This window comes from Aulonocara sp. 'chitande type north' Nkhata Bay, linkage group LG4 (assembly GCF_057382095.1).
Source record: "Aulonocara sp. 'chitande type north' Nkhata Bay isolate Kocher_YH1m ecotype deep benthic linkage group LG4, A_spYH_male_GT1.1, whole genome shotgun sequence".
NCBI lineage: Eukaryota > Metazoa > Chordata > Actinopteri > Cichliformes > Cichlidae > Aulonocara > Aulonocara sp. 'chitande type north' Nkhata Bay.
In genome coordinates, this window is record NC_141347.1 from 21,583,133 (window position 1) to 21,604,919 (window position 21,787).

The following is a 21,787-nucleotide window of genomic DNA, read 5'->3' on the forward strand; positions in this document are numbered from 1 at the left end:
TCTCGTCCGTTTGTTAGCCGGAGTTTGTAAAGTTGGCTAGTCTTGGTCCTCAGGTAAAGGAAGGAAAAAATGATTCTTTTAAGGATCTATGTTGTGCAAATGCCCATAAACAACCACATGTGAGAGGGTGAAAGGCTCATTTCACAATGAATGACCAGTACAGTACAAGATTGAGTCTGGGTTGCATCAGCATGTACATGAGAAAAGAGAGACTAGTCACAGATCCCCTAAGTGTAAAATAACCACAAACAGTTATGAGGTAGAGGTCACACACTGCTAGTGTTTTATTGGGCAGTTACATACGTGCATTAGGTCAAATACAAATCTGACCATTAGTAATGGCAGCAGACAGCACAGCCAGAGAGACATGGAGCACCCACCGATAGAAAACAAGCCTCAATTCCATGTCCACGAAACACAAGCTTAAATATCCCGCTTCGCGGGTATTAAAGACATTCAGTTACCACTTTAAAGATAGCCAGAATTTAGAGGAATACATGTTGCAACCAGGACTTAAGCTTCATAAGAGCAAGTTAACACAATACACTCTGTTACAGATGCAAAGTTACAGAACACACAAACACAGAAAACTGTCAAAGTTCCCTTTAAAGAATCTCCTGTTACAGTTTTAGTAACCGTCCTTGTTCAACTTGCATGGTAGATGTTTTTATATTTGTTATCTGGCAATGATAATAAACCCTCAAAACCAAGTGTAACCATACAGCATGAAAGAAAATTAAAGCTCATTATCATTATTATTTTTTTAAATCTAAAATACATTGATTACACAAATACATTTTTAATGTCACCTTTGCATCTATGTTAGCAAGAAGCTTTACAACTGAGGTGCAAATGGGCTGCCTCTGATTAACAAGGCTTTTGGTCTTAAATCGACTGAAAGGAGAAAAAGAAAATCTGTTTGAAGTGCAGTGTTAAAATGAACTGGAAAAAGAGCTGCAAATAAGACGGATTTTCTATTTTGCCTCGGATCAAAGACAAAACCTTTCTCGACAGAGCAACTCTGCTGAAATCAGTCGGTCATAGAAATGCTTGGCAGCAGCTCCAATGAGAGCAGATGAATCATAGCAGGTTGAAAATGCACAGGAAATAAACTGTAATGTGTTTGACTGCACGAAATCAAAGAACGCAAAATCGTGCTTGCTTTCCGCACGGTTCAACCTCGGCCTCAAAAACATCAGTTGTTCGTTTCCCCTTTGTTGTTTTTTTAACCATGAATTATAAAAATACAGAAGGGGAAAACAAAATAATACTTTCAGTGATCCTGATATTATTATGACCCAATAGATTTTTTACAGAAACCACCATTTCTGTATTTTGAGGTATATTGATTAAATACTATGGAGTATGTGAAGATTTGCCTGTGTGAATGCATCTGTTACCACAGCACACTTGTCTTGTAGATGATTATGATGCCAGTGCTAAGCTGACATTATCATTTAAATCTTTATTTCTGTGTTGCATCTTTATGGAATTTCCAACAGTCCAATGGTCCATCTATCCACTTGTTAGGCAAACAAGCGCACTAATTACATAGTTAGAAAAGTTATGTGCAAAATGAACTCATTCTTAAGATCATTTCCCATCCCCTAGAAAAATAGTAAGCATCTTGTAAACACAAAAGGACAAAATACAGATTTTTCTTTTTTTGCTTCAAAGTGCACAGACATTAACGCGGCGGGGGGAGGAAAATTTTGACAATCCAGCAACTTATTTTGAGCGTGTGAATGTCACTATTTTTCGATTGGTAAAATGAAGAACTAGTTTGTCATTAAAGCATCAATATTCTTTGGAATGGCTTAAAGTGTTTGCAGTTTGCGGCACTTTTCTACATTAACTTCTTGTAGCTTTTCAATGAGCATCTTCCTTCCCCTTAGCTATCTGAAATAGATACGAGATAAGAGTGAATCCTAACTAGTACATTTTTTGATTTTTATTATTCTTAATTCCCTTTGGTTAGAGGAATGCTGGCATACACATTTTAAAGAGATTAGCTAATATTATAATCTTAGTTTGCAAAATTAGCCTGCTAACATGAAACTGTTCATTACAGTGCCTTAAGCAAACTGGGTAATAAGAGGCGCTGCCCTGCCACGAATATCTCAGTATTAAGCATAACTAGAAATCCACAACTCTTAACAAATGCACTGATCGATCAGTATATAACACAAAAAAATAAAACAATTAATGCATAAATAAGCATTTAGCCGAAATGTAGTAAAATAACACAATATACTCCTAATAAAATGCTTCCATACTGACTCTGTGAGTAGACCTTCAGAGAAATTTCCCAGTAATCTCACGGTCAGGTGTCACATTTTTAAACCACATGTCAGTTAAGTGAAGTTGTTCTCCTTTGGTGGCGAGTTATGGAATGAGATGCGGGGCTGCGAGCAGTACATCCCACACTGACAGATTAATACATCCATATACAGTAAAACATAACGCAGTAATGTGCATTAAACTTGTTGGACCTCTGATGGTTAGAGCAACACTCTGGCAAGATAACAACAAGGAGGTGGAGATCAGTTGCTACACCAATGCCAGTCAGCAATGAAATGGGACTAGGAGGATTGTTTTGGAGGGTGGCGGGTGGGGTCATTTTGGGCCAAGACCTTTAGATGCCCTGGAGAGAAACCGAGGTCCTCTGAGAACAGTCTACAAGGCAAAGAGGGCATCTTCCGTCCGTTCAGTCTTCTTATGGGAGCCACTCGGGGCACGGGCGGGGTGGGAGAGGTTAGCAGGGTTAGATCCTGGGGGAGATGGCAGAGTGTCTGCAGCCTTAGCTCGCTCCTCCAGGAACTTATCAAATTCTGAAAGAAACAAATTGATTTGTCAGAAACATGGAAGCTGAGGGTCACAGTGTTAAGACTCTCAATCATTCCCACACACATTTGAGCGAACAGAACACACCCATAGGTGTGAATCAACTGACTATACCTTCACTAGTTACCCCTTCTTCAGCAGCATCACCTTTCTATTAAGAAGAAGAAGAAAAAACATGACATAAGACACAAATTTCTATAGAAAACTATCAAGAACGGAGTTAATTAATGTGAGTGTAAAATCGACAGCACAAGCGGCACAAGTCAGCTGCCTGTAAAGTTCCCACAAACTCCAAACCCAGTGGCTCATGAAGGATCCGTCTCTCATGCATCCTCCCCACATTTTCCATAATGAGAAACCTTCTAGAGCACCACCACAACCACCACATGCACAAGTTAAAGAAGACCATTGCAGCTGCTTTAGGTTAATTATCATTAGCACTGTTTCCACATATGTCTCACCTCATGGCAAACAGTTATGTAAGTGATTGCTGGAAATGATTAAGGTGAATGATTACGGTAAAGATTTTAAGGAAAAAGAAAACCAAGGTCAAATGTATGCAGTTATAAGAAATGGTTGGATGAAAAGTGCTTTAAGGGTGGAAAAGAGGGAGAAAGAGAGGCTAGAAAAACAAAAATGTTAATCAAGGTTAAAAAAAAAAAGAAAAATTAAAATCTCACCACGTCAGTACAGAGCCACTCCTCTATGTCATCCATGACAGAGGACTGCGATACTGGGATCTATGGAGCAAAGCCATGGACAACAACGAGGGGTAGCAACAAAGCCACACGACAACAAAAACAACGTAACACACGCACACACACAAAAACAAGAATCACCAGAGGCTCAGGAGAAAAGATAAAAAGAAAAACAATAATAATAATAAAAAAAATGCTTGAAAGACACTCAACCTCTCTTGATTCTGTGCCATTATTGTTTTATCATGTGCAACGACCTGCTGCCGAGCACTCCTCTGTATAAGAAGAGGACTTGCCGGCCTGTGTATTGTTCTCATTAAGTCTGTACTGCTGACATGGCTTAACAGCTGCCGACTAATGTCACACACAGCCGTGCTAATTATTCCGCATCATTAGTTAATTAGCAAATCACTTGAACGTGATTAAGAGATTGATTGGTTGGAAAAGGCTGAAAGCACAGGGACTGTCGAGAGGCACGGGAACCCTGCACACCCACCCACACACACACACTCAAAAACACAGGGCGCACAGAGCATGAGCATCGCTGCATGGCATGTAGTGACACTGGTGATGGAAGCCATGTCAGACTGGATGGTGTCCATTTGTGTTCAAGATTGTGTGAGCACCAAATAATCAGAGTGATTAAGGAGTTTGAGGCATTACAGGAGGAGGCGAAGGTGAACTTTAACCGTGACTCAAGAAACCTCCTCTGAGGAGTAACTGGTAAATTTTTTAAAAGTTACTTGAACCCTTTAAAAATTAAAGTCTGCAACATTAATTTCATCTATTTTGACAAAGTTAAAGACCATCGCCCAGTCTCAAAGTTAACTAGAGAGAACAAAACCCATTTCCTAAGGCCTTTACAGACACTAGAAAAACACTGGTGGGGTTTCCTTGTGAGATCACAGGTTATGCATATCAAAAGATTGGCCAAGGCAGAGTGGCAGTGAAAAAATGCATGCAGCTGTGTGAAAAAAGGGAGGAAAAAATAGAAAAAGAGCACAAAAAGAAGTCTGTCCTCATTATGACTCACAACAATAACACTGATATAACTTCAAAGTGTATAACATTGTGCTGAACATTTATAAAATCAACATATCATCTTCTTCTACATCTACTGCTTCATCTGTTAGTTGGTTTATGTGTTAGAATGTGAGGTAATAGTGAACTGTATAATATCTAAGATCCACAGACCATTAGAGGACAACTGACAAAATACTCACCACTACACAGCAAACCACAATCACTTTTAATAATTCTCTTATGCTTGGCTGATATTTCATGAGTACTTGGATTCGCTGATTGGATTTTGCTGTGTAGCAGGAGCATCTCTACTCCTCCGCTTTTTTAGTGAGTGACCGTTAAATGATGATGGAGCTTGGTCAAAGTTCCTAGCGACCCATCAGCCTCATTTTAACATCCATGGAGGGGTTAATGTGAGCACCAGTAATGAGTATAGTCTTTAACGCTTGGGTCAACAGAGTACAATAGAGGTGGGCAGTATGGATAAAAGAAATTCTGTATTAATATGCCAACCAATTTGGGAGCTACAGTCAGGGTAAAAAGAAAGTACCCCTTTGTCAATTTTACAGTTTTACATACAAAGTTATAATAAAAAACAAACAAAAAAAACCATCTGATTCTTAGCATCTTCTAAAATGATTAAATTTGATTTAAATTTAAATTTAACAACCGCCAGTGCTACTCCTCCCTCAGCCTCCTGGTGGAGATGCTATCAATTTCAAAATCCTACATTGCCTTCAGAAAGCTTACTCTGACTTTGAGGTCAAAGTCGCTGAAAATCAGTTTGAAAATTCTACGTCACCTTGTTCTTGAGTTACCGAATTCACATGCCCACGCCATTCTTTTTCAGTCATTTTTTGTAGATCTGCTGCTGTGTTTAGGATCACTGTGCAGTTGCATGACACAATTTGGGCCAAGCTTTTAGTTGTTGTCCTCTAGAAAAGTGACTGCAAGGTGTTTATATCCTGTGGCTGCAAAACAAGCCCAAATCCTCACCACTCCACCACTGTGCTTGACACTTTATTTGAGGCGTTTTTGTTGATATGCTGTTCGGCACTTTGAATTATAGCCAAATATCTCCACCTTGGTGTCATCAGTCCAAAGGACACTGTTGCAGAAGTCCTGTGGTTTATTCAAATGCAGTTTTACAAACACGCTGCTGCATGTTCTTTTTAGAAAGAAGACACTTTATACTATAAACCACACTTGTTCAGTCTTTTTCTAATGGATTTAACATGCTCGTGAGTTTTTTGCAATTTCCCTGAGCATTGCACAGTCTGACCAAGAGGTGAATTTCCTGGAAAGTGACACAGTGTAATATGCCATGTTTTGTACTTGAGGCTGTATTTACCTCATTTTAAGACTTGCTAGTTGTTTTTTTTTTATGGCCTGTTATGTAAAAACTTCCAGCTGAAAGAGGGTGTGTTTTCTTTTTATCATGACTGTAAGTGTAACTCAGAAGAAGCAGATTCCAAAATAAGCCCTAGTTTAAATATCTGTAATGACATATTGCCCAAGACTACAGTACAATATCTAAACTAGGCATGGACATGGATGTTCTTAGAAGGAAAAGCCACTTGGAAGTAGGACTGTTGGGAAGATTTGGGAAAAAGGTGAGATGAGGCTGAAAATGAAGCGCAGCTCATGAGGATGATGGACAATGCTGGAGGAGGCTAACATGAGGTGGACATGAGGGAGGGGTAGGAGGACACACTGTGGATAGAGTCCTCACCATTCCTTGGGTAATAAGCCAGCTGTCTATGGGCAGCTCCTGATCTGCTGGGTTATCATCCCCTTTAACCCTCAGCTGAATCAACAACAGAATAACACCTTACACAAAAGAAGAAAGGCCCCACCACCACAGCATAGCACAAAGTGCAGAGAGAGAAAGACAGAGAAGAAGTCAAATGTGCAAAAGACGACTGAGAGAGGAGGGAATAAATGAGGCCAACATAAGAAAATGGCAAAGGATCACTGCATAAAGATGAAAATGAGGAAAATAAAGAAGGAAAAAAGAAGAGATTTAAAACTCAGTGAAGTATACGTTCTAAACAAGGAATAAATCACCTAAGGCAACTAAAGAATGGTGCCACCTTTTTGTGTATGTGTACCTAGAGATAGCCAAGCAAATATACTGCAATGTGTGCTCAGAGAGAATGACTAAAAATCTTGAAGCTAGTCAGTGATTTAGAGTTTCTGTGAGCACTGACTTTAGAGATGAGCAGATTAAAGGAAGAAGAAAGACATCTGCTTTGAAGAACGAGAAACCTAAATGCATGTTTTTTTAATAACTGGGAGAAGTGCTGACACTAATGGCTAAAAAGTACCAGTGGTTCAGATACAGTATAAAAACTCCCAGTTAGACTTTGCTCCCATCTTCTGTACATAAAACTCATTTATATGCTTATGACTGGCATAGACACTATAGACAACAGCACTATATTTGAGGTATTCAAAAATGAGAAAACCTCAAGCCTCTGTTTGGTCAAAGTTCAAGAAGCACTTCATCAGGACAAATGTCACTGTAAAGTATTCAGTGTTACAAGCCATCACATGCAGAGAGCTAAAAAAGCTCGTCAGCCATGCTTATTTGTACTCACCCCTCCTGTATTCTGTTGTCTAACACCCAAAGCAGAGGCCAGGCCACCCAGAGCCTGAGGGTCTTCATATTTTACACTGTGTACAAAACCAGAAACAGATTAAGAAGAATTAAGCTGTGTATAAAAAGAATTAGGAGCAAAGATGATGTCTGACAGCTTTTTTTAATATCATCTCTGTCCAAAGAGAAGACAAGCAAGACATTTCTTCTTAAGAAAGAGAAGAATAAAGTGCAACAAAAGTCTTCAGTTCTGTCCAAACTAGGGATTTTGTTGATTCATGGCATAGACCCTTGAGCTAAAACACACCCCAGTGGACCCCTTTGTTCACAACTTGCATAAACAAAAAACACAGTAACATTCAGGTAGTGGAAAAAAAATGGGCAAACATACTTATTTATTCACAGTGAGTAGCCAAAAGTAACACAATAAACTAGCCGCAGGGAGAAAATACCAGATTAACATCCAGCCTGTCCCGATAGGAATTCAAAAGGCACTCCAGGAAATATAACCGGATATCAAGCATTTCAGAAATGTAGTGAGCACATTACAAATAGCTATTTGTCAAAATAAATTACATTAAGGGAGCTAAATTAAATGTAGACCTACTTTTTGCGCTGTTCAGCCAGAGAGCTCCCCCTGGTCTGTGCGAACATGTCAAAGTCGTCCGGGTTCTGGGCCGATTGAGACGACGGGGTGCCGCTCGGGCTTTCTGAGCCTACATCTGGATCAAGAGGGTGGCAGGAGACAGCAGAACATGGAGAAGAGCAAAGATTAAAGTAAAATGAAAGAGGATGAAAGAAGTGGCACAGAGAAATGAATTTAAAATTAATGCAGCAAAGTTTAAGACGTCCTAATTATAGACCAGACTTACAACACTCCAGTTTGGCAATGTGTAATTACCATATATTACTGCACAAAATATAAGAGGTAATCCCTCTAAGGTTGAACCACAACACTTCAGTGAATTTTACTGCAATTAGTTAAAAACAATTAGCTACAAATTTAACTTTTGTCATGTAAGAACCAGCAAAGGTCTGCAGGGATTTGAGAGGACAGGAAGCTCCAACAATTTCTAAAAACATGCTTTTACTTTGTCTGTATGGATCTCGAATGGATTATTAGGAAAATTTTAATTTTACAACAATAAAAAGGTGCTTCTTGTGCACCTTTTATTATCCTAAAAAATAGATTTCATTATGTTTTATCCTTACCAAGTCCAGCTAGAGCACTGGATAGGGATGCTGCAGTGGGGTTGCGGGCAGGAGAAGCCATGGCTCCAACAGTGGAGCTAGGTGGAGGGCTGGATGTGATCCTGGGTGTTACCACAGCTGGGGATCCTGGGCCCAGGTCTATCAGGTTGTCCTCTGTGGCTTCAGTTAACATCTGAAAAGAGGAGAGCAAGTGAAATATACTCGTTAACTACAAATATAAAACAATGCAACTATGCAGCATTTGTGACACCAAGTAAAAGGTTAAATTATTGCTTTTTCTCCTTTTTTTTAAATGAGAAGAAATGCTTCTAGCTGCAGAAATGCTACACAATTTCAGACAACACTCTAAACCAGCAGTCATGGATTGGCAGCTATGCAAAGGAGCAATAATGGAGCCGAATAAACAGCTGCAAGAGATTACAGATGTGTGAGAAGGAACACCATGAAAGGTGGAGGGAAGGAAATAAAACATCTAGTTTCAAACAGTAGAACCAGTGTTCACACATCACAAGGCTCTAAACACGAGATTCATATAACAGACGTTTTGACAGTCATCACTCAGTTCATCCCAGCACACTGGCTTGGACTGAATGTGGTCGTGGTGTTATACTTGCCTCCATCAGCTAGCCACAACACAAACAGACAGAGCACACGGAAAGATCAACAAGCTGCAAACACAAACAGCTATGTGGGATGTAGTGAGAGATGGCCCAGTCCATTGGCAAATGTCTCAAACTGGCAAATGTGCACTTTTTAATGGAAGTTTGGCAGCGCTCAGCTCGTTCAGTTTTACAAAGCACTAAAATGCATTCCACTTGCATTACAAATGAATGCTGCTATGGTAAACAGTTGAGGGGGATTATTAGTTCAGATAATGTTTGAATCATCTCTCACAGCATCCATAATGTTAGGCAAAGGTATATGTAGTGAAATGTGAAAAAAAGAATAGAATAATGATACGTGCAAAAAGAAAACATGCAATTTCAGCCAGTAGGCCTCTGTTCTTTGTTTCTACTCTTTGTTTATGGTACTCACCCCATTGTTCTGTGCAGCTCTACCTGACCTGTACCTCTCATACCTGTGAGCAACATGAAAAAAAACAAAAAACAAAACAATTAACACTTTGCCACATGCTCTCTGAGCTTAAACGCTCTTTTAACACAAACACGATGAAAGAAAAGTTTTAGCATTAAGAGCCCACAGAGCACATAAACAATGCACAGTGCTTTACCGTGCAATATTTGGACAATCGCAAATCTCGATTCATAATGATTCAGTTATCTTAACTGATCTGACCCACTTATGTAACCTTATGAAGTACAGTGAGTCCGTTTGACCTGTTATATCGCGATCTGTGTCATGCAGGTTTTTCTTTTTCAAGAAAACCTGATAAGCTTAGGTCTAATGATATCTAGAGAGTCATCTTTTAAATTGTGCTCGAGATCTTGCCAAACCAGAAAAGCAAAAACTAACAAGCACTAGTGATCGAGGTAGTAACCAAAATACACAAACAAGTATTTCTTTTTGTGACACTAATGCAGTTTGATTGAATTCACCTCTCGTATCGGAGGAAAATGTTGTTGAGGTCATCATTTGCGTGTAGGAGCTCCTCGGTCACTTCCTCATTAGAGACGCGCGAAATCAGCTCGACCACTCTCTGCTGCATAGCTCGGCATGTTCTGTTCAGCTCCTTGACAGAGTGTCACATGAACAGATTGATCAATATATTAAGTTATAAATCAATTTGAGAAAAAGTGAGCTGTAAAGAAACGGACAAGCTGACACATACTCAGAGAGTCAAGCGTGTGTTTGTCTGTCTACTGATGACTCAAAAAACCCTCTATAAACCACTCCATTTGCCAGTACATAAACTGTTATGCTGCTTATTTATGACTCACGAATGGGTGGAGAGCTTTCTATAAATATAATACAAAAGGCTTTTAGTTTTAAGCAAGTCAAAAATATTTGTTAAACTAAATTCTGTTACAGTTTTCTCTACATTACCTGAAATAAATAACAAAGTGAGTCAGGTACTACATAACAATTACACTGGCACAGGCTCTTTAGCCCGGGGCCAGATACTTGGAGCTGATACAAATACCTGAGGGGTTTCTGGCCTTCAAAGATTAAAATCTGCATGAGCTTGCATGAGAAAATGTTGCGATTTGACCTGCTTAATTGCCAGTTTAAGGAATTTTACCACAGAAAAATGGCCCTTGGCAGGTTAGCATGAAACTTAGCCCATAACACCCCCTGGTGGCTGCACAAAATTACAACACTTGGCAGTTAAAAGCAGTGTTGGAAAGAATTTGGCTTTCTGAATGCACATCATGCATGGGGGTGTATATAAAGAAAAGAATTCACAGGAGCCTAAAATAAATCTTCTGATAAGAAAGAATGTGACAGAAAAATCTGTGATCTTTAAAGACTTGTTCTTCAGAATGGCAAATGTCTTCTGATATGCATTAAGAATTGAATTAAATTTATGCCAAGTTGGGTTTTATTTTGTTTGGATTTTTATTCTTTTTAACTACAATGAAGTTGTACACAACACAGGCAACTACTGAATGCATTATAGTGAAATTCATAGTGTATTAATCTAACCTGAAGCAGTTCTAGATCAGAAGCCTCTTCCTGACCTGGGACCATCTCAGTTAACATCTCCGACATGACTTTGACGTTTCCTCGCACTACGTCCAGCTCACTACGCAGCCGGGCAATCTGAAAGCACACAAGATCAAAGGTCAATGAAAAACATTTGGACTAATTTGGTATCAGCGGCACAGCAGCGTAAGTTGAAACTGTACTTAAGTTTTAAACTCACTAAACACTGAAAAAAGCTTTTTTTATTCAAAAATTATTTTAAAAAAAATGCTGTGTGAATTAATTTAGCTGAACAAAGGTTGGTGTCCCTCACCTGTTCAGGAGTTGCTGTGATGGGGTTGGGAATTTCAGGGGCCTGTGTGGCAGGGGGAACGGGTGAGGCAGGTTTAGGAGTCGTGGGATCAGGTGAGGTTGGGGCAAGGTACTTGACCATGGCTGGATCTACCTCTGGTGTCCCCTATGATAAAAATAAATACATAAATAAATAAAACAAAAACCCCAAAAAGCAAAACTCTAGGCCAGTTTATTAGGTGCACCTGTTCAATGGCTTATTAACACAAATAACAGATCGGTCAGGGGCAGGAACTCAACTCAGACATTAAATCCAAGAAGGGATGGTCGACCTGCTAAAGTTCAAACCGAGCATCAGAATGGGGAAGAAAAGTGATTTAATTGACCTTGAATTTGACACTTGTTGTTGGTACCAGACAAGATGGTCTGAGTATTTCAGAAACAGCTTATCTACTAAGTCCGGCATTTACAGAGAATGGTCTGAAAGAGAAAATATCCAGCAAGCGTCAGTTCTCTGGATAAAAATAGACGCCTCGCAGATGTTAGGGGTCAGAGGACAAGGACCACACTGCTTTGATCTGACAGGAAGGCAACACTAACTCAGATAACCATAAGCATCTCTGAACACAGACTACATTTAAACATGAAATTGATGGTCTAAAATAACAGAAGAGCAGTGATGCTACAGTTTGAATGGGCTCACCAAAATTAGACAACATAAGATTGGAAAAATGTTGCCCCTTCTGTTGGAACATTCAGATGGTAGGGTCAGCATTTGGGATAAACAACATGAAACAGGAGATTCCCATCGTGGATGTGCAGCTGACAAATTTGCAGCAACTGTGTGATGCTGTGATGTTCACATGAACAAAGAGGAACGTTTCCAGCACCTTGTTGGATTTATGCTATGAAGAATTAAAGCAGCTCTGAAGGCAAACATTGGTACAACCCAGCACTAAAAAAAGTGTACCCAAAAAAGTGAATGAATGTATTTGTGTATTTCTTCCCTACCCTCTGTGGTGTGTGAATCGGAGACAGTGCATCCAGGTCTGCCATTGGGAACTCAACACCTTTCCTTTTCAGTTCCTCATAAATATGCACCACCCCAGTTAGATCAGGACTACTCCTGAAGGCATCTGCCCAGGCCTGTCAAAACACAGACAAATTATTTAGTATGCTCTCAATTCTTGGTATTAATAAAACCAACTAAAAAAAAACAACAACAACAACAACTGAATGAAAGCACGTAACATTACTAGTACGGACATTATTTTGCTCCAATGCTTAGGGAATTTCTTTTTTTTTTTAAATTAGTCAAATATCTCTACAAGAAGGCTATCCACAGGATCTCCTTCAAAACGTTCCTATTAATATTTAAGGGAGCGCAAAAAAGAGAAATGGAGAACACCATCTGTTGGCTGAGGTGACCTCAGGTAACCAGATAAAATCACAAAAGGCTGAAGCTGTTGTGCAACACGTGTGAAGTGGCGCATGTTGTGCCCACCTGATTTAAAATTCTGCAATGGAGTGTGTTGGTAAAAGCAAAAAGAAAAAGAAAATATGTTGCAAAAGAATTTTATCATTTAAAAACAGCAAATACAGAGAGCGCTCCAATACCTGTATAAGAGACAGCACTTTGTCTTGTACGATCGTTGGGGGGTTGGCTTTGGGGGAGATGATCTTTACCAAAACACCATCAATAAAATCTCTGTTGGCCACCTGGACATGAAACCTGTGACCACAGTTCTTCACACATGTCTCCAATACCTACAGGAAGAGAGAGGATTAAACAAAGATGCTTTAAAAAGTTTGTGTGTGTGGGGGGGAGCAGCAGAGAAAAGGCAGACTTAGTCAGTATTTTGCTGCACACAGGGCCTTCCAACTAGCAGAGCTATCAAAGATGTGGGAGGACATAAAGACAGCTCAAAGGGCATAGCCACTGTAAACAAATGGAAAGAAGAGGCAGAAAAACACAGGCCATGCAGTGGAAGGCAGAGGATGACAGAGCAAAATAAAATGACCAGGAGCACAAGATCAGTAGTGTTTTCCCTTTAATGTGACATTAAAAACCTACACACTGAAAAGCATCAACACCATGGGCATGGCCCAGTGAGTCATTTTTGTCTACCAGTGCCTTGCTCATATATTCAGCGACTTTATTCCTAGTTTTGCAATATAGTTCCAAGAAGAAGTATGAACTTACGGTTAGTGCGAGCATAACTTCTCTGTAGTTCTTGTTGCCGCTCAGTCTCTTCTTCAGTGCCCGCATGGCATCTTTTGGCCTAGACAGGAACAGCAGAAAGTTACAGCTGCACAAAGTACCCTCTGCTTATAGTGAGCGTAACGTCACCGACTTTGATGGAATAAACTCTCCTGTGTGCCACATTAACAGATGCGATTCAAGTCCGTCAGCATATCTATTTGACTAAAACAGAGAAGTACTGTCATACCATCTGTCTCACTCTTTTCTCTCTGTGTGACTATACTGTAAGTCTGTCCCACAGCAAGATCAAAAGCTGCCCATGCATGAAGAGTTCAGATTGGCTGTCGGCCTAACATTGTCCATCTTCATTGCAGATGAGACGGTACGCTTTTATGGACTACCTACTGAGCTACAGTACATTTAAAGAGTGAAGGAGCTGAAACAGAGAGAAATGGAGGGAAGCATATTGTCTTATATATATATGGTCCCAGACAGCCCTCTGCACATGACTGAGTTTATTGAATATAATCTACCCTGCATTTCTGATTCTCTCCACAGTTCCCTGTTGTTTCCTGTACATGTATTTTCGCTATATCTTGATTTAGTCCTTACCATCTGCTGTCAAACTTTCATAATTAAATGCACACATTAGCATGTGTTAAAACGTCGCACAAATGTTTGTGCTGCATTTCAAAGTCTGGAATTAAGGAGACTCGATCTATCTAGCTAAACATCTTGAAGACAATAAGTTCTGTGAAGCTGAACTCCCTCTCTCATGCCTTCTGTTTTGCAAGCGTGACCCAGAGAGCGCCTGTGTCGCATGTCAAGACAATGAGTGTGTGTAGGCATGAAGAATGTAAAAAATAAAGTAAAAGGGGAAGCAAAAAATACATTTAGCTATTTAACAGAAAATGGAAGTGTCTGATTATCATGCATCAATGTCTGTAACAGGTTAAGACTTTTTCCTGAGATAAGACGTGATCAAACTGTTCTGTTAAAAAAAAAAGTACAAAAAAGGTTTTCTATTTATATTAGACCAATAAACCCTTCAAAATGGTCTTTTCAACTGTTTCATAAAAGTACTGTCATCACCATTTTCTATGCCCTCCTTGAATTATTTTTTTTAACCACTAAATGGGGAAGAAAGGTGATTTACGCGACACTGAACGTGGCAATGTTGTTGGTGACAGACAGGCTGATCTGAGTATTACTACTGCGATTTTCCCACATAGCCATCTTTAGTGAATACAGAGAATGGTCTGAAACAGAGAAAATATCCAGTCAGTTTCAGTCTTCTGGGTAAAAATGCCTCGTTACAACTAAGGTACGTAAAACAGCATTTCTGAACACACGTGTCAAACCTCAAAGCAGATCAGCTTCTGCAGCAGAAGAGTACACCAGGTGCCACTCCTGTTGGCTAAGAACGGGCTCAGCAAAATTGGGACAGCAAAGGACTGGAAAAAACACCGCCTGGTCTGATGAGCCTCAATTTCTGCTATGACATTCAGATGGTAGGGTCAGAATTTGGCATAAACAACATGAAAGAGTGGATCCATCCTCCCTTGCATCAACCGTAATGTGTGTAATGGTGTGGGGGATATGTTTTCTTAGTGCCTTCCTTAGTACCATTTGAACTTCATTTAAATGCTACCCGACAATTGTACGCTACCGAGTTAACCATGTGTCCCTTTATGAACACAGCAAATAAAAGTGTAAAGCAGAAGTAGTAAACCTCAAATTATAACAAACCAGTTTCTTGAAAAGGAAAATGAGTTCTCTTTAGCTGAATGAGAGACAACCATGAGGGGAAGCTTGTCAAAAAAATGTCAATGCGGTTAGTAAGTACGGTTTCAGCTTTTTTGAGGAATCCTGGAACTTTCTGATCACACCTTGTACACTAACTACGAGCCAGTGTTTTGTGGTAATTAATTCTGATATTATGGGCTTTTCTGCATGGCAGTTATAATCACTATATTATGCAAAGTAGAACCCAATTAATAACAATATTATTAGTGCATTCTGATTAAAACAGTCATTCAGATTTACTTATTTGTGGCCAAAGGTCTAACTCAGGGGTCAGCAAAGTTTTTAACTTCTTTTTAAAAGAATCCACAGAGCAACTAAAGTGTGTTGCTTATGAAATCCATGAAGTGCTACAGAGAAAATTTTATTTTATTTATGTAATTAACACATTTTGAACTCTTAAAAAAATATAATAAAAAAAAAAAAGGAAAGACACTCAGCTTAACTAAAATCATCCATGTAGCAACAAAAACTGTTGTGAGCCGCCACCCTTATATCGCCTTTGGGCTTTTGGAGCGTTGACCTGACTTTTAAAAAGTAATTGGAAAAAAAGCACTATGCTGCTAAAAAATGAAAAATAGATATTTGCAAAATTCTGCCTAAATATGTATTTTACCTGGTTAATGTGTGTGGCGGGGCGTGGTCTGCAGCGCCGCTGCATGGGAGTCGGACGCACCTGAGCGGCACCCGCAATCACGCCTCGCCGCCTTAAAGTCTGTGCTCTTTCTGCTGTTGTGTTGTCGGGCTGTGAGCTGAACAGCTACAGCCAGCTGTATGTACAGCAACTGTGTGTGAAAAGTGGTCAATAAAGAGATGCTGAAAAGCAGCGGGTCTGCCGTGGTATGTTTTCAATGGAACTTCTGCTCCTGAACCTCTGCGCACAGCGTCTGCAAATCGGGGCTGTACGAAGTCACTTTCATCTTTACGCAGGACTGTAAGCTGTCATCTGTGAGGCGTGAGCAGTGTTTGTTTTTAACATACGGTAGTTCATGGTGGAGAACAGCTGCCAACATAATGTGGATCCGAAGATCAATAATTGGCCTACCTGGGTTTGAAAGTCTCGATAAATGCACGGCGTTTCGGCGGGTACACCGGCTTCCGCGAGTATGACGCTTATTTTGAGCGATGAAAAATAATAAAATTATTTTATTTTATATTTCAATATCACAATAATCTTCCAATTTAGAACTACAAGTTAAAAAAATAACTAAACACAAATAAAATACACTTCACCTAAATATTTCTAATTTATTTTCCCAAACCACCCGGAGCCGCAGAATTTCTCCATGCCCAGATAAAGCTTTCCATGTTAGTAATAATAAACAAAGATTTGTGTAAGCTCAATAAAATAAATGCCAATCGTCTGGTTTTATGGCTGCAAATCTATATAATTTGGGAGACATGTTCACCAAGTGCAGGCTTGGTATTTTTCAGTGTGGGAGGCTGACATGAGAATCTATTCATTCATTCACTCATTCATTCATTTATTCAGACAATAAGACAGTTGGTCAGTCATACCTAAAGAAACAAAAGGCCATGTGTAGTAGAGTGTCTGTCAGCAAAGAACAGTGGGCAGTGTATTATTTGCTCGAGCCTCTCAGTTAGCCACTGTGTGATAAAACAATGAATGTTTCATTACAAACCACAGCAGGAACTTGAGTCATTTTGGGTTAAATACCCTTGCTAATCCCACTTGATAAAGCTAATTATAACCTAATAATAATAATAATGAAGGCGCTTACCCTTCATCGGTTTCATTTATGATATCGCAGATCTCCATGTTGAGGGTCCAGTCCTCATTCTGTAGGCCTCCATCTGTTGCTCTCTCTGGAGGAAAACACAAAGAGTTCAACTGTTATGTTAATAAGCTAACTGCAGTGTACGGTCTATGCAAAAGGCAAGGTTTGAGTGACACAAATTATGATTGTTAGGATGTCAGTTAAAATCAGTTACCACTTATAACAAGAGACACATCAGTATATACAATAAGTTCAGACTCAGTTGTGCAACGACACAAAATGTGACTATTGCAGAATAATAAGTTGTGGACATTAACCAGCGCTGGGGCTGCACCCAACGAAATGTTACTTTTGATAGAAAAATTCATGGTTTGCACAATGCCAGCTGTCTCATGTGTTACCATGGTGCTGCATTTTAGCCAGGCTCAGTTGTTCTCAAGCTAAACCACACTGATTAAAGCAACCCTCATTTACATAACATCACAAGCACACTTGTGTAAATAAGCCAGCATGTGGTCGCAGACTTGTCCATCCATCAATCTTCGATTGCTTATCTGGATCTGTCACAAGGCAGCAGTCTAGACATTCCTCCCCCAGGGAAACCTCCTCCAGTTCGTCTGAGGGTTTCCAAGCCAGCCGAGAGATATAATTTCTCCAACATGTCCTGGTTCTGCATTGGAGCCTCCTCTCATGCTTGAAAGACCTCACCCTCCACAAGGCATCCCAGTCAGATTGCCAAAGCACCTCAACTGGTTTCTTGCAATGAGGGGAAGTAGGCCATATCCTGAGCCCCTCCCGAATGACCATGCTGCTTAACCTAACCCCAGCCACCTCGCTTGTTTGCATTCAATTCAATTTCATTCATGTAGTGCTAAATTAGGGCTGTGCGATATGACCAAAATCTCATATCCCGATATAAGAATTCTATCGTCCCAATAACGATATAAATCACAAAAATGTAACATTTTCTGTAAATTCTGTGAATCTCGGGCAGCTCGACTTGCGGGAAGTGTTTCCAGCTGCGCGTCATGTACCTGGAGTCGAGTGTTTTAACCGATGCATGAAACAATACATTTTTAGACATAAGTTGTAACAGCCGCCGTTTTCTTTGTATTTATTACACAGGGTGCTGCGGGGAAAAGCCTGTTCTAACGTTTGAGTCTAAGGTCTATTTTTTTAGCACCTGGCGGCTCTTTTTTACTTCTCATCCGTAAATAATCTGCTCTTTCACGTGATTCGGTTTATTTTGAAAAGTCTCAACAGGATCTTGAGCTTTATTGTGAAAGGTTTATGTGGAACATAAACAAGCGGACACGCGATGGTGTTACCGTCGTTGTTGCTAACGACAACGCATAAAAACAGGCGCTTGTCCATCAGTAGTGTGGTTATATTCAATATAAGAGAAAGAGAGAAAGAAGAAATTAATATAGCCACTACAGTGACCATCAAAACGATGAAAAAATATTGCCGTAAACAGTTTATTTTGCGACACCACAAAACAAACATAGCGTAAAATGAAACTATAGACGTTTTTATATCGTCATATATATCGTTATATCGAACAGCCCTATGCTAAATCATTACTACAGTCACCTCAAGGCTGCAATCTCATTCTTTCATTCACTACCCAGAGCTCATGGCTCATATCAGTAGAAATATAGATTACTGAAATAATAAATAGACCAATGGAAAATGTGACCAGATTTAACTCAGTACTACTTTTAACTGTTTGTTTTTGCAATTATAAATACAGATGAAAAAGCTATTAAGTTCCCTTTTTGAGATGTGAGCACTGTGTGCAAGCAAGCGCCATAAATATAGCCAAACGTAAGAGTAATCTTTGTAAGAAGAGGTTTGGATGAAGTCTTGGATCCGTAATCACCAGACTACCATTCTATTTCATTTTCACAACGCTGCAGTTTCCAGCTGTCACGGTAAACCCCAACATGCAATAAAATTTTGCCAAAAACATGCTCCTCCAAAGCCTCCAACGCCAGTAAATTAACTGAAAAGAGCCAAGAAGTCAGTTGGGAAGTGGAAAGCCGAGATCTCAGAGGGAAAGCCACACTGACTGACAGTGAGTGATCCAGCTGTGTACTCAGTTTTAACTATTACAACATGCAGAAAAACAGAAGTTCCAATGACCGGCTCTCGCCTTCACACTCCACCCTTTCATTTAATAGCATTTTGGCTACAAGGAGGAAATAAGGAAGCCAGACTGTGAAAGCTGACAAAGATGAACTGGCTCTGCATTCATCACTGTTCCCGCTCCATCTCCTTCTTCCTCAGCAGCCCTCCAAATCCATCCATCCTGTCTGTGGAAGCTGCCGTTTTATAGAAACACAGAGACTTAGAGCAAAATTTTTAAAAAGAAAAAAGATTTTCTACTGAAGCAAAATACGATACAGGTTCTGACTGCATAGATCGTCATTAGATGAGTCCTGAGTGTAGACAGGAGATGTTCCTCTGCGGGAAGCTCAGAGGCCCTTAGCAGGATGTCATGCCAGAGCCAGGGGTCTCACGGGGCCATGCAACCACTGGACATGCCTCAAAACCATGAATTATTCATGCTTTAACTCCCCTCTCAAATCAACTTTTCACAGGCTGGGCAGCTTCAACAAACCCACTTATCTACAAAAATAAAAAGGCATGCAGTGAATTCAAACATGAATAACACTTAAAAACACCTCTGAGTCCACCTTCTGAGTCTACAGCATCCAGAGCATGAGTTTGAAAGATTTAACCAGCTACTTCTTCTGGGATAACCCATGTAATCTCCTCAAGTGGATTGTCATGTTGTGGCAGGGCAAAGCACGGGCAGCAGAGGACAGAAGGAAGGGACGCCCCCCTAAAACTCCGATCTATTCGTGTGACACACACTGTAAGGACACTGAACATGAGCCTACTAATGGAGTTAAATGCCTGCTAAGTGCATTAATTCACGGTGTTGTGTCAAAGCACCCACCCCAGCCCTGAGAACTGACACCACACAAGTGAAACCAGTCGATCACATGGCTTTAACAGAGGCAAGCTGTGCCATGCACTTGGCAACAAAGCCACAAAGTCCTTCTCTGGCTACAAAGTGAACTTTTAAGACTCTTCTTTAATTCCTGCCTTTCGTTGTCTCCACTCTCACATATATCCTATTTGTCCCATGCGTTTGTCTTGATATTATTCGATTCATTTCCTCTCATACATGTGCCATGGTCATAGTAAGAGCTGCCAAAGGTTGGTTGTCTTTATTAAATATGGACACAAATTGTGGTAATGCATCGGGCTCTTACAGCAATTAGATTTACCACACATCTCCACTGTCAGGCTTGAACTCTCACATTCCCTTTGTGTCTGGTAAGATGATACTTTGCCCCTCCACTGAGGTGTACAGATCACTACCGCTGCAAATGACAGCTGGGTGTCAAGCCCCAAACAGTGCAGCAGCTCAACCGGAGAGATCTGGCAGGAGACAAGGCCAATTCTGTGATGGAAGGGGGGGTGGTGGTCCAAGACATGCTGCATGCAAAAACAAAAATGCATCTGGTTCTGCCCAGTCGAGAGCTTGATTAAAGCACTACATGGCTCTGCAGAAAGTAAAAACATGAGTAATTCTGACACTTAACCAAAAAAACAGCAGCTGTTGCACTTGGTCAAAGGCAAGCACAAACAAACAGTGGGAGAAATTAAAAGTCTCGCACACATCTGTTTTGCAGGAGTAGTTTGCCAAAACATTAACTCTTTTTCACAAAAACGGCGAAAAAAAGTAAAGTTCAATGTACCTACGGCACCTACAGTACACTCCTACTTTCACATTCTTCAAGTAAACATAAATTCTTATCTTTATACTTCATAAAACAGCTGTTGTCAGTAGCCGGCTCATTGTCAGTTATAAAGGCATGGTCAGGCCTTGGTACCAACTATTATGAATCTCAGCTTGCTTTGAAAAACAAAAAGGGAAATGCAAATATTGATGCAACTACACCAAAGGGATGCTGCAGCTCACGTATATGCCCCCCCTGGGGAGAAAAAGCACCACACCGTATAGAGACTGGAGGGAAAAAACCTCCAGGCTGACCGCACAGTTTGGTCAACCATTGTTCAGAAACTAAGGAAGTATGGAAGTTATCTGGGTCTCTCTTGAAGACACTTTAAGTCATGTCAATACAATAGCGTCAATTTCAGTTAACCTGATTTGATCTTCTTAAGCTGCAATCAGTGTCTACACATATGCATTGTTATTCAACTTAATGCATTTCTTGTGATTACACCGGACTAAGTTATGGGTTAGCTGGCTAACATTAGCTGAGAGCCCATTCCAGGCAGATGACGTTTGCTACGATGACACCCGTTAGCTCGCTATTTCCACCTTTGAGCCCAGTAGTAAACAATATATGATGGCCCACATTCAAAGTACGTTGGGGGAAGGAAGCAGCAAGCCTTTAAAAAATAATTTCAGGTCTAACGTACCTATACACTGGCCCACGGGAGTACTGTACGGATTTCCAAGTAAGAACTCCATCTTGACAACAAACGATCCGCCCGGGAATGACAGGCTTCGGCCCAGAGGCAGTACTATCAAGTCCCGCCTACCAAGGAATTCTATTGGTTCAAAAAGTTGGACACGTACAGAGGTTTTTGGACACGTGTGGCTACAATCGATGTCAGTCACAGTCAGTAACTAAAGCTATGTTCAACAAACCTTTTCTACGTGCATGCATTTAATTATTACAGAGGGGAATAATAACTCTAAACAGCTAATAAAAACAATGCAGACAAG

At 40.2% G+C, this 21,787-nt stretch overlaps 1 protein-coding gene across 3 annotated transcripts; it reads right to left on the reverse strand.

Annotated features, from left to right (window-relative positions):
- Positions 1-260: 260 nt before the first annotated feature.
- tom1l2a (target of myb1 like 2 membrane trafficking protein a) lies at positions 261-21,579 on the reverse strand. Of its 3 annotated transcripts, XM_086289092.1 has the most exons (16): positions 21,478-21,579; positions 17,020-17,104; positions 13,475-13,553; positions 12,889-13,038; positions 12,283-12,417; positions 11,294-11,437; positions 10,981-11,097; positions 9,933-10,066; positions 9,412-9,454; positions 8,377-8,548; positions 7,772-7,886; positions 7,166-7,241; positions 6,298-6,372; positions 3,525-3,584; positions 2,959-2,995; positions 261-2,831 (listed from the first exon to the last, which is right to left on the reverse strand). In XM_086289092.1, the coding sequence occupies exons 1-16, from the start codon at positions 21,527-21,529 to the stop codon at positions 2,677-2,679; spliced, it is 1,629 nt and encodes a 542-aa protein (XP_086145218.1). In that variant the 5' UTR covers positions 21,530-21,579; the 3' UTR covers positions 261-2,676. The 3 variants fall into 3 exon arrangements, with proteins under 3 accessions (XP_086145218.1, XP_086145219.1, XP_086145220.1); XM_086289093.1 differs by lacking the exon at positions 6,298-6,372; XM_086289094.1 differs by lacking the exons at positions 3,525-3,584; positions 6,298-6,372.
- Between the last annotated feature and the right edge of the window lie 208 nt (positions 21,580-21,787).